The following is a 13,332-nucleotide window of genomic DNA, read 5'->3' on the forward strand; positions in this document are numbered from 1 at the left end:
TCAAGGCTGAGCTGAGAGGGGGAGGGAACACTTAGTATGTCATTCTTGGGCTCCTTCCCTGAAGAATGACATTGGGCAGCCTCTGCGGGAGTCTGCCTGCCTGTCCCTGTCTTATGATCATGAGGTTCTTCTCTTCCCCCAGGAAGGAAGGGAACCACCACCATCTGAGACATGGGTTGGTCTCTCCTCAGGAGATGAAACTACTACCTCACAGGACTCCGATACTGAGAGATATACAATATACATTTTTCACACAACACGATGAATTGCAAATGCTCACTAAATTGTTCCGTTTTTATTATCATTAGAAATCTTAGCTAGATGGATTGAGTCATCTTAGTTGTCAAGAAATGCATTGCTTTCATATTTACATGATTACATGATTTGATATTATATCATTTGCTCATGCCATATAATTTGAGGAGGAGATGCTCAGTAAGATTCCATGTGATTTGGAATACATCAAGACCTGTCTAATATGTGTCTTTTCATTTTCCTCAGGAAAACCTTGAGAATGGGAGTTCCTGGAAACAAGGGGCTGAATCTGTCTTACAGAATGGACTCAAGCAAGAAAACCTGGTCCATATTTCAGGCCATGATCTGAAGGACAACAGCTACAACAATTTGGCGTTTGAGAAGACTACCCATTTCTAACACATGCATGAGAGTACAATACACACACACACACACACACACACAAGCAAAAGCACACACACAAATACACACGGTACGTATCCTGCTGGCCTACTGGCTAGTAGATTGTGTAGTTGTCACTGCTCAAAGACAGGGATGTCTAATGTCTATTTATACTTATTTATAACTACAAATAACATGACTGTTTCCCTGGATATTCCCAGGATACTCTTTGGAAGACCCCAACTTTCAGGTGAGAAGAAACAGCCTAGTCTTAAGTGCCTTGGCAACTTCTTCCTGGATTAAATTAGGACTGGATATGTCATATTAAGCTTCAGGGTGTTTTGTTTTGATTTGATTTGGTAGTTCTTGAGCCATCATGTATCTTGGAATTCACAGGCAGAATGTAGAAGGGGTTATGCATATTAAATGCTTCTCCATCACTGCTGGTAAAATGAAGGCATGCCATCCGCCCCGACCCCCATACCTCACATAGGTGGAGACACATTTTACAACACCTCACACTGCAGTTGCAGTTGGAACACTTAATTGCCTTTAAACCCCTCATCTCATGCCAGGCCCCCATACCTGAAGTCCTCCTCTTCCGTCATCCCCGCTCCTACAGCTGTCCTGACCAAGCCTTAGAAATAATTTTGCTTAGCACAGGAGAGGGTCTGGTATATCTAGTTAGTGCAACAGTCATCACTAAATACGCTCACCCTTTGGGCTCTTGGCATAGTAGGTCTTTCTATCACCTTACAAAGAAAAATTGATTCTGCTCAACAGAAGTCTAGAGTCTCTCTCCAGGGCCAGGTGAACAGGAACAAGGAATGTCCTAGAGGAGGCTATTAGGCTAGGATCGAGGAAAAGAACTTTGCAAATAGCTTACCAACCCACAGATTTCACTCGTCACGGGGTCTTCTTTGGTGCAAAATACCTTGTCCACAGGATTTATACTTTTCACTTTTTGAGGACTTTATTTCTTTGCTTCTTCTAAAAACCTTTCACTGCCGCTCCATTTTTTTAAAATAACAACTCCTGTTCTGTATTTTCTTTTACTCCAGAACTTAAAAAATGATCTTTGAGAACTCAGCTCTGTTGTGCAAGCTCAAAGTGTTCCATCAGGCTAAGGTGACATCAGGAAAGATTTATATGGTTGTTTATAATTATAAATCTATAATTTATAGAAAGTAAAAAAGAACCAGTTCCACAGAGGCTAGATCAGAGGGAAGATTATAAGAAATACAGCAGTGTCTCAGTGTCAGGTACGTTAGAGCAGTGCCAGGAATTTCTTTTGGTGACCAGGTAAGATTAAAAGGCCTAGAAATAATATGTTAGCAAAATAAAATGAAATGATCCAAATGGGGAAGAATGAGAAGCCCCAAAGGTTCTGTTGTTTAGATGTAATCCAGGAGGAGCAAACCTTAAAAGAAGCAATGAGATAGAGAAAAACATTATGTAACCAGTGTTTGTTATTAGGGAGGGAAGATAGAAAGATGGGGGAAAACCAATGAAGAAATTTAAAAAAAAAAAAACTGGGATTCACAAGCCACAACCAAATGCTTGCCTTCTCTCTCTCCATTCTCAGTGGGAGAGGTGAATAGAGTTAGAAAAAGAGAGAACTGGGTTGTGGTTTACAAGGGAGATGAGAAAAACACATTTTGAAAAGGGAGGAAAGAAGTAAAGTAAGAATACACTTGGAAAAATATCTGAAAATGAGAAGGAAAAAAATCATGAAAATGAGAAATGTCTGAAAACATTTCTTGAGGTCCACCAAGTTAACAAAGATGTTGATCTAAGGATCTGCAAATTGGAAGGCGTGATTATTTTCCAAATGATTTAGTAGTTAGGACATTTCTATGACTTAGAGCTCGAGAATATATTAGGTGAATGTCGACATCCGGGCCAAACCTCATTGGTTTAGTTCATATCTTATGACTGGGAAGGGAAGCAACAATTCTGAGGATGAAACCTGATAAACAGTAGCAATTATATATGTGGTTTCCTGCCTGCCCCCTGCCTCCCAGAGGATGCTTTGACAAATTACCCATTATTCATTCACTTTAAGGAGAAGATAAATCAGTTACTACCCCTGCATCTTGCCTTCTCAGCACACCCTGTAGAGATTTTAATGCTGGAGAAAGAACTTGGTGTTCTTTCCACGGCAAGAGCATGGATGGCAGTGCCTAAAGGGTGTCTGAACTGAGCAGTGGCCACTCAGGCATCTGAGAACACCTCACAGTCTGATTTTGAGCTGAGACTCTGCCCCCAGCAGGTCCACAGCGGCCTGCACGCAGACTTGGTCTCCGATGCTGAGAACCAGCACAGAGCTACCCCTCCAGACACACCAGACACAAGGGGCCCAGGGTGAGAGGCACACTGCTGGGGTATAGATGGATGGGATACATTTCAAGGTTTTGAACTTACTCTTGGAATTGCATGAAATCAAAATGTACCATAATGTTCTTCATTTTATTCACAAATAATCCCATCAACATTTCACTAGGACAGCACTTTGCCCAGAGAGTTTTTTAGGACCCCCTTTTCTCTTTTTTAGTTGCTAATTCTCTTACCTGAACTATTATCAAAGCATCAGTGAACTTACAAATGGAAAATACCATTATTATTGTCATTATTATTATTATAAAAATAATAATAATTTTATATTATTATTCACGTAGTGGAACCTGTGGCCTTATGAGTTAATATTTTGAGGTGCGTATAGAGGTCAATATAGGGATCCCTCCTCATTCTTCCTAACTGAACAAATGTATAAAAATCTAAGGCTTCAGGTAGAGTGTCGAGTCCCAGAGGAAAACTATCTTCCACAGTGTCTAAGAACCACGTTTGTTGTGTGGCTGAACAGAAAGGAAATGTGGAGTGCAGTCCTAGGCTCGTCTTCTTGGTCATGACACCTCTCTCCTGCCCTCACTATTCCCTAGGAGCCTTAGTTCAGACTTGAGTCAAGGTTGACCATGCAATATAAGATCTCTCCAGTGTCACGTCCAATCCAAGCCAAGGAGATGACTTAAACCTGTGGTTTAATCTGTCTGGAGACAGATTGGAGGAAGACAACCTAGATTCAGATGGAAGTTCTGATACAAATTATCTCAGGAATTCTTGGGCAAGTCTTTCTAAAATTTTATTACACATTAAAAGGAGCAGAAGTTGTCCCTACTTAGTAGGGTTGTTGCGAGGAATTATAGAGGGAAATCATATCAGCTAGTTAGCGTGGTGACTGGCTCCATGAAACGTTCAATACTTGTTAGTCTTCAATATATGAAGAAAGTGATACTCATTACAGTATTCATTTTCAGTTAAGTTGGTTCACTGTTTCTCTTTAAATTTCCAAGATACTGGCTTAGCATATGAATTACTGAAGCACTTTAAGAACTAACAAGAACAAGAGAACCATAAACTATAAACTAAAAGTCATACCATTAATTTCCAAACAGTAGCCTTTTAATGGTGAATTCAAATGAAATATGACTTTTCAGGGAGCAAATTTTCTAGTCTGAAATTCTTGAAAAAAAGAAAAAAACCCCACTGAGATTTATTACTGGAAAAATGCAATTTTCATTTTTATGATTGTTAAGTATTGTGTTTGTATATGTAAACGGGATCTTAAGCCTTGTGTACGACTCAGTGCACACTTACCAGAGATTGTGATTCTCCAAACAGAAGGGGTGAGGCCTTTTCCCTTGTCTAATTCAAATAATATTTCTTGAATATAAATCTCATTCTTTTGTGATTTTACAGGGTTCTAGCATTTTCACTTTAAAGAGGAAAAAAAAGAAAAAAAGGAAAGAAACCACACACCAGGGGGCTTGCAAACAATGTTTCAAAGAGAATATTATTGAAATATCTTTATGATATTATAATCTTACTTAAACATTATTACAAAGATCAGATCAGTAAATAGAAATAAAAAACAGAACAGTTTCCTTTTACTTGTTCTCTTAGAAACAAATTGTTTTAAAACAGTACCAAAATTTAAGCTTTCTATGTATACATTTGTATATTTAGAAATCTCATGTGCACAATCTCAGTATTCCAAGGTAACTGGGTTTACTGCAAAGTTAACTACTTTATCTAACTTTAATAACCTTGAAGTATAATCTGTTTCCAAACAACTGAAATTTAATTGATGTTACCAATGATATTAAAATGATACAAAATTTTAATCAAGTGTAACTCATAATTAATAATCATCTAATGGATTATTTTTATTTGTAATTTTTGGAGAAAGTTAATGTTATTATTCTTCCTGCATTCCAGTCTCCTGACCATATCAATCTAGATTTGCAAACACCTATCTGAGTAACAAACATTCATAAACTCACTTTTCTAACACTGCACTTGTGGTATTTGAAATATCAGCTGTTTAGAAGACTGAGTTAAACATATAAATATTTGGCTTCTTAATCAACATGTGTAGTCCTACCTACACTTGGGGTGTAGGTGTATCAGTGGCTCTCTTGTTATACTATCATGATGAATTAGAAAAATAATTCTATTCTATCATGGAAATGTTAATTGGTAATATTTCTGTATATTAGTGTGAAATTTAAGATGATTTTTTTCTATTTCCAAATTTTCTGTCTTTTTCATAGAGCCATGAAATACTATATTTAATGCTGTAGTTATACAACTACTCAATTTTAAGAAATATCTGTAGAATGAACATAGATATATAATTAAGATGTGTAACAATTTTAATGATTTCTTTTAAAAGTAATTTCAGACCAAAGCATATTTAAATGATCAATGTGACTATTTTCTGGGTTAGGAGCAGTGTGCAAAATAATTACCCAAATTAAAAGCTTTTATATACGCCTAATAGATTAAAGCAGGTCTACCAAATCACCAAGAAAGCATATGTCAAAATAAGGTTTGACATATGATATAATATGATTTATATGTATTCTGGATTATGCCTATTTTGGGGCTGCTCAGGGGCTTAGGGCACACACACACACACACACACAGACCCATATATACTCAGAAGTAACCAGGATGAGGATTTTATGACTTAATACAATAGATTACTCTAAATCAAGAAAGACCATATATAATGGTGATGTCTTTTATGGGCCTTGGCCTATTTGCCCTCAGGAATTTCCAGAAACAACCATTCCTCTGGTTTTAAAAAATGTTAAAGCAATTATGTACACAGGTGTTTTGAACATCCTGTTCCCCATTACAGAATCTGCTTTGACATATTTAAAAAGCTAAAAATAATTTTATGTAGTATGTTGATTCAATGTCCCAATGTAATTACCACGTATGAAAATAAATGAGCAATCCACAAATTGCTTATTTTACCAGCATAAGATGGTCAGCAGAATTTGTAGAGGCAATCTAATTGATTGATTTGGAATCTACATCATAAAGGTTTATGTACCGTTATTGTTTACTGTTTTCAAGAATGCCGACCTTAAAATTTTATTCAATCTATTTCGACAGAGCAAATCTTCCTTAGATTGGCTTTAAAACTTCTTATGAAAGTTTAATGATTAAAATGATTAATGATCAACAATCTACTGTATATAATTTGATTTGCAGAAGAATTGCAGACAGTAGAAAGAAAAAAAATCAACATTTAAGTTCATCTGGTTAAATATACGGTTGCAACATAATTTCTCCTATGGAGAATAAAAATGGTTGTAGAAATATACTCCATCTTTTCCCCAAACTTCCTCTTGAATTACAGGACTCCCTAGATCTTTCTTAGTTGAAAAATACAGTATAGAAGCCAATAGTCACACATCCTAGGAAAGTAAAATTATACATATTTTTAAGGGCATTTTCATCTTCAGCATTGTTGTTTATTCTTTGGATGGAGTTGTCACTGAAATCTAAGCTTACCACAGTTAGCTTTGTAATCGTAAAATAAATAAGAAAAAAAAAACAAGGGGAAAACACTTCATTTCTCTGAACGTTAGAGGATGAACAAAATTGCAATTGTTTTTCAGTCAGAAAGAAGGCTGGGTGTGTGCACAGCAGAGTCTAAAATGGGCTTTGCAAAGCAGACATTTTTGCTCAGGTAGGAGAGTCCTAAGTCCCTTCACCATCTCCCAAACATTGGTTCCACAATTATCTATGCCACCAGATTTTTTTGGCCACTCAGTTCTTTTCTTCTCACGAAATGAAAAGTGGGAAAACCCTGCTCATACTAGTTGTTAGAAAGATATTAAATTTAGCCAATGTGGGGGCCCTTGGCTGCCTTAGTCAGTAGGTTGTGTAGCTCTTGATCTCAGGGTTTTGAGTTTGAGCCTCATGGTGGGTATAGACATTAAAAAAATAATCATTAAAAACAAAACAAAACCCAAACAGCCTATTGTGTTCACCTGGTAGTGTTGAGTGGCATGGGCACTGATGAAATAATTATAAATGATTTGAGTCAGTTTGAAAATCAGATGGGGCTAGTCATCTTATGACAATTTTATTTTGTGGGGGATATCTAAAGAAATCTCAATACATTGTGCCTTTCAACTAATAATTTAGGAAATTTTTGTTTTCTGAGAAACACCAGAGAAACCATTTTCCCCCCAACACAGAGAGAATTAAGATGGAAATAAATATTCTGAGGAAGTCAATTTTGGGCATATGTCTGGAAATTTTACTCCCTTCCATCTTAGAGAAAGATGCAACACAACCATACAGCTTACTCTCTGGTGTGCTCCGGAGAGTACCCCAAGTGCTTGGGGCCAGTTGGGTGTGGAACGAGGGAGAATGGGGCTGGGGCACATGCTGACACCCTCATATACAAGTAAAGCTTGGGTGCCTGGGTGGCTCAGTCTGTGAAATGTCTGTCTTCTTCTCAGGCCGTGATCTCCAGATCCTGGGATGGAGCCCTGCATCAGGCTATCTGCTCAGCGGGAAGTCTGCTTCTCTGTCTCCCTCTGCTCCTCCCTACTGCTTGTTCTCTCTTTTTCAAATATATAAAATTAAAAAAAAAAAAAAAAAAGAACAGTAAGGTTTGATGGATAGACGACTTCTTCTGGAGAGTAGACTTTGATTACACAGGAAATTGGAGGAGATCATAAATATGAGTATTTTTTCTATTAACCTGTTTTCATCTTATTTCCCTGGAAAAGATACCTCAGTGTGAATGTGGCTAGAACACAGTGGCTATAATACTTGTTTTCTAGAAAGGAAACCATCACATGTGGTGGTGGGTATGGTTCTTCATATGAAACCAGATGGCGTGTTCAACTGAAGGTAACATCACCATTACAAATACACAATCCTGGTAACAGGAACCTAGTCTGATCAATGATTCTGGCTGAAGCTAAGCAGCATTTATTCTTGGACTACATGTGTTTGGCACATTTCATTTTGGATAGAAATGCCTATAGGAAAAGTCAGACTTTTCTATCAGAAGCTAGGTATTTTAAACCACTCCTAAAAGGTTCTCTCTCCTAAGTTACTGAGAATACCAGAAAGAATAAGGTGTTAACTGATTCATTGGATAAAATCCACAACTATTCCTAAAGTCTTTTATAATATTGTGATTTTGGGGAAAATGGAATGGAAATACCTATGACCATAGTAGGACTGAGTTGGGCATATCTCACAGTCAGTAAGTGCATGTGTGCACACACACATGCACACACACCCAGGGCCTCTGTCTACCTGCCTCCAATTGACAGACGGATCAATTCAGCCATATCAGTAACAACTCTTCAGGCCACCTGGATTTTCAGTTTTGATCAAGTTGAGAAAAATTAGGCCATTTGGTGGCCTCTTGTTGGCAGTTGGTTACAGTGCCCCTAAATGTCTTCCTTCCTTGGCAGGAACTTAATCAGTGCTAAAATTCTTATCTTAAGGAGATTTTGACAGCAATTGGTAGAGCCAGCCTAAGTGTGAAAAAAAGAAAATGCTTCTGTATGACAGGAGCTTCATTACCTTCTTAAGCACTAACCAAGCTTCCTCTTCCATCTTTTTCTAGAAGAAAGCATTATTAGAATCAGTAAGAGCCTCCATTTGTAGGTTTCATGTTTCATGTGCAAATGCCCTGATGATGACAATGAGTTTATCAGAAGACAAACAGCCAAAACTTTTGAAGAGTGGAACAAGGTTTTGCAAGACTTGGAAACCATAGCCTTTGGAGCTAAAGAGTGAACAATCCCCTCTCCCCACACTCCAACTTCTATTTGTAAAACAAGCAGGATCAACTTGAACATGAAAATTGTAGGAAGAAACATATCACATGATTTATTGAGTGAAAAAGTTCCTTTTCATTCCATTCTACAACAGATTGGGCTAAAAGTCATTTTGAAAGAAAGTGCATCATTCAGGAGTTGTATCTCATCATGCAGTCACTCAGCAGCATTTTATTGAAAAGGGCGTGCATAGACTCAGACAACTGCAAACCATTTCGGCTACTACCTAGAGCAATTTTCGACACACTGTATCGGGAAAGTGCTTCAGCTCTGAACGACTTATCAAGGCAGACTGCATGCACCTATATGTTAGTTATTTGCTTGAAAAGACAACAATTTAGAATATGAAAATATATAAGCAGCATTCATGTAATACAGAATTCCTGAGAATAGTGTGTGCTATATAAATCTTTGAGAAATAATTTGTATTCGTATGAAAACCATGATATAAAACATTTCTCTCAATGAAAGCAGAGTGATTTAAAACTCACATACTGTGAGGGGGCTGACAATATTTTGCTGTCAACAATGATGAAGGCAGAGCTGGGTTCCACTGCGTTGTTTCACAAAAAGACATTTACAGATAACTTTTTCATTGTTTCTCTATTTTTTGATTGGTCTGAGAAATTACCAGAGAAGGTAACGTTTACATCAATTTATTATAATTTTTTTAAAATTCAAAGTACCATTCTCTTTTCATGTTTTTCTCTCTGGGCAATCAATACAATTTTAAACCCTAATGGTGGTAATATAAAAATAACTCAGAAAGAACAGAATTCTCAAGAACATGGCTATCATTATTCTTTGCTCTTCTGTAAAACAATTGTCTTTGTCTTATATCCCTAATTTGGGAAAGACCTAAATGTTAGGTTAATTGGTGTCTTCAATAGGCATACAGAGTTTTTATGCTCAGGCATAGTATATACATTTAACTAACAAAGAAAAGGAAATGCTGCAGATGCTACAAAAATGGAGGAGCTTAAACTCCTTTGTGTAGTTAGTGGAATTAGTTGCTATGCGTATGCAGGTGGCAGAAACAGAATCTCTGGGGAATGTGAATGGAAGGGTCCCACGTGACAAGGGCATGGGAGGAAGTTTCGAGGTCCTACCCCTGGTTCAGATTCAGAATCAGAGGGCAAGCAGGAAGGGTAAGTATTTTTGACAAAACCAAACCAAGGAACAACGAGGATCTAGCACAGCTTTTCCCTGGAGCAAAAGAAGAAAAAGCCGAAAGGCCATTTTCAGTGCTAGGATGACAAAAAGTAGTTTTCTAGTAAGAGAAACTTTATAATTTTCTTACTAGAGACACCCTAGCATATATACAAAGTAGCTTTATTTCCATTGTCTTTAGTATAATCTTTATGCATTGTGGAAATAACTGTGCTTTGTTTGAGCAAAAACCAAACTGGACAAAGATTATGAATCATACATATATAGTATATATCTGAATGCGTGAGTATATGTAATTTGCCAACCCCCATTCCCGGGGGAGGAAAAGTGAGATTCATTTTGATTGCTTTGCCAAGGAAAGGTGTCTTCATTTCTCCCATTCATTCCGGTGTTTCAACTCTACTCTTTCCTCCCCTCCCGCTCCCACTGCTTATGCCTCCACCAGACTTTCTTTCCTTGAATCCCTCATTCCTACTTCCTCCATCTGTGAACAATACCACAGACAGAGTTGACACAGAAGTAGCAACTCTACTACAAAGCAAAATGAGGTCTTTCAGAATTGACTTGATCTTGGTTTTAAAGAGTTTTCAAAAATCAACCAAGTTGGTCTATCAAAGAAACAGTAACAGAAAACTCCCCTCATCGATGAAAAGAAAAGAAAATAAAAAAATGGGTGTGTTTTTTTAAACAAATAATGCAAATTCATATCCATGCATTAATTTTCATCAGCTCATGAACAAAAATGTACATTGTTAGAAAAGCTTAAAGTGTTGCAAAGCATTTGGCTTCTGATTTCCTGAATAAACAAGTCACAAGGGCATACTATGTATCTGGTCTCAGAGCTGCACGAAATGTAACTTGCATTACACATTGCCAAGGTGCAAAGGTACAAGGAAAACCAACATATGTACAGCATTTCAAGTTATTCTGTTATTCTGCAAGAGTTATTATAATAAACCAAGGAGGAAAAAATTAAAAATACTATAAAACAGCCCTCCATGGTAAAATATGGATGAGTGGTATTCTATATAATATGAGAATAAACGCCCATATTTTTAAAGTATGTGGCTCTATTGGAATTCATGGGTTTTTGGCTTGTTTTTTTTTTTTTTAAAAAAGGCAGTGCGACTTATTCTGCCGGTGAAACAACACGTTTGAATGTAGCCAATGCAATAGGATATATTTCAATGAATAGTATTCTTTTTAGAATCTTAGTTTTTGGTTTGACTACTAAAGGTGGTGTGCAACAATTCCACTGCATAGTCAATGTAAAGCAGCATAAATTCCTTGTGGCACAGATCCATAATCTCATCAAGGAACAAGAAAAATTCCCCAAACCTAGAAGCTGAAGGGACATGGAATTCTGGCAGCAAAGGCAATAACTGATTTAAAGTCATTTCTTGTAAGTCATTTCTTGTAAGTATCTCTACTCAACCTAAGTAATGTTCCAAAGTACGTGATTGAAGACCACATGAGACTTTCAGCATGCCTGGCTTATGAACGTTTACATGGAAATCTGTTGCTAGCATCCTCACCATCACCCTTCCCGTTACACTGCAGCTGATGGAGGGTGGAGGTCTCCCAACACACAACTCCCTGAGGCTGGTTCTGAGAATTAGATCCTGGCTTCCTGCACTGTCAATCTAACCATTCTTTAAGGTCATGAGTCATCTTTCTCTTCCCTAGAAGCCTGGACATTCCAAATCCCAGAGATGGTTGTGCTGCATTTCCAAGTAACATATCATACATGTGGTTTGCCAGGCATTCCTTCCTCCTGGATCCTACCTAGAATTTAAAGTTGCTGTCATTCCCACTAATGCTTTTGCCCCCACTGGGCAACAGGAATCAACTAAGGCCATTCATGGTGAACGGGATGACCACTTTTTCTCCGTTGTTGTTGCAAATGTTCCAGTTCAGCCTCATACATCATCTCTTGGACTAAGTACTTCTCCCGTCGTATTCGGTCATACAGGTTCTTTGGTACATCTGGAATCAGGTATGCGATGAATGACTTGATCCCAAAAACAAGGTGCTGCAAATTTAAGAGGGGAAAGTACAATTTTCAAAGATTCTGAAAGGCCAATTATAAAACAGATCATAAACAACATTGCATTTACCTTATAGTCCAGCATCAAAACACAGGATATCTAGAATATTAATATTTTTGTTTCTATTACATAATTATTTTATGATGAAAATGTATTATTTTTTTTTAAAGAGACCAATGAAAGTATTGTGTATAAAAAAGACAGGATCAAAAACCAAAAGGTAAAACCTGTGGTCTCAAGTTCAGAGGCTGAATGAGACCACCTGTGTTGAACCATCCCCTAACATGTTAGCTCTGTAACCTTACGCAAATCACCTATGTTCTCTGTGTCTCATCTCTAACATGGTAATAGTAATAGTATCTCTTAAAGGTTGTTACAAGGATTAAATGAGCAGATATACGTGAAGGGTGTGGAGAAGGGCTTGGAGCAGTATAAGCACCACTTAAATATCATGTCCTATTATAATAAATGCATCCTTTCTCTTTTCTGTAGAGGACAGAAAAGAAGAAAATCTGATACTGATAGAGTTAGCATGATATGTGGAAAAAACTCCATTTACCTACAGGACTTTGTGACAATCATCTCTCCATGTGGAAAGGAAGAACTCGAGGTACTTTTAACTGGGTTTAGTATGAGTATCTCAGTAAACTGCACTGCGGTAAAGCAGGTCCTACTTCCCATAGAAAAGTAGATCAGAAATTTCTTTCCTGATCAAATATTTGGTATTCACAGAACTATCCGGCAGTGTGTCTCAAAAGTATAGGAATAAAAATAAAAAAAAATTGTTATAATTTAAATTAGTGAAGAATCTGCACCAAGTCCTTTATGGTAATGGTAATAAATGACCCTATAAACCGATTCACTTAGAAAGACTGATATGTAAAAATGATTCAGTATTTTTAAGACTGTTTGTTTAAAAAGCTGGTTTATCATCTATGAAGGCAAGCTTATAACTAGTTATAGATGACAAATTTCTTAAACTGACATAATTTTTCTTAAATAAAAAACTACAGCAAGTATCATACTTAAAAAAATTCATATTAAATTTGGAAACAAGACACAACTGCTCACACTGCTGCTTTTCCACACCATGTGGAAATTTCCAACAACACAATAAGGCAAGCAAGAGAAACGAGGCAGAAACCTCACAAGTGCAGCAACAAAGCTATTGTTATGGGCAACTTGAATTATTCTTTGAAAAGACAATCTAACAGATTTAACAGACAGAAGATTAGAAAATGAAAGAGTTAAACAAGGAGCTACGCACATTTTAGAAAGACAGACAATTCCAGCAAAAATCAATCAAGTCATAA

General features: G+C 37.0%; 2 protein-coding genes across 4 annotated transcripts in view; one reads left to right on the forward strand and one right to left on the reverse strand.

Annotated features, from left to right (window-relative positions):
• SLC5A12 (solute carrier family 5 member 12) overlaps positions 1–970 on the forward strand; it is a 45,649-nt gene extending 44,679 nt beyond the window's left edge. Inside the window, exon 15 of the mRNA XM_045066115.1 lies at positions 502–970. Within this exon, the coding sequence (XP_044922050.1) occupies positions 502–654 (153 nt within the window). The 3' untranslated portion in view covers positions 655–970. The remainder of the gene's footprint in view (positions 1–501) is intronic.
• Positions 971–8,827: 7,857 nt separating this feature from the next.
• ANO3 (anoctamin 3) overlaps positions 8,828–13,332 on the reverse strand; it is a 412,327-nt gene continuing 407,822 nt past the window's right edge. For all 3 annotated transcript variants that reach the window (XM_004755876.3, XM_004755877.3, XM_013057935.2), the window contains one exon: positions 8,828–12,003. In XM_004755876.3, coding sequence (XP_004755933.1) covers positions 11,821–12,003 — 183 coding nt within the window. In that variant the 3' untranslated portion in view covers positions 8,828–11,820. The remainder of the gene's footprint in view (positions 12,004–13,332) is intronic.

Source organism: Mustela putorius, unplaced genomic scaffold (assembly GCF_011764305.1).
Source record: "Mustela putorius furo isolate JIRA1106 unplaced genomic scaffold, ASM1176430v1.1 tig00003859_pilon_pilon_pilon, whole genome shotgun sequence".
Lineage (NCBI taxonomy): Eukaryota > Metazoa > Chordata > Mammalia > Carnivora > Mustelidae > Mustela > Mustela putorius.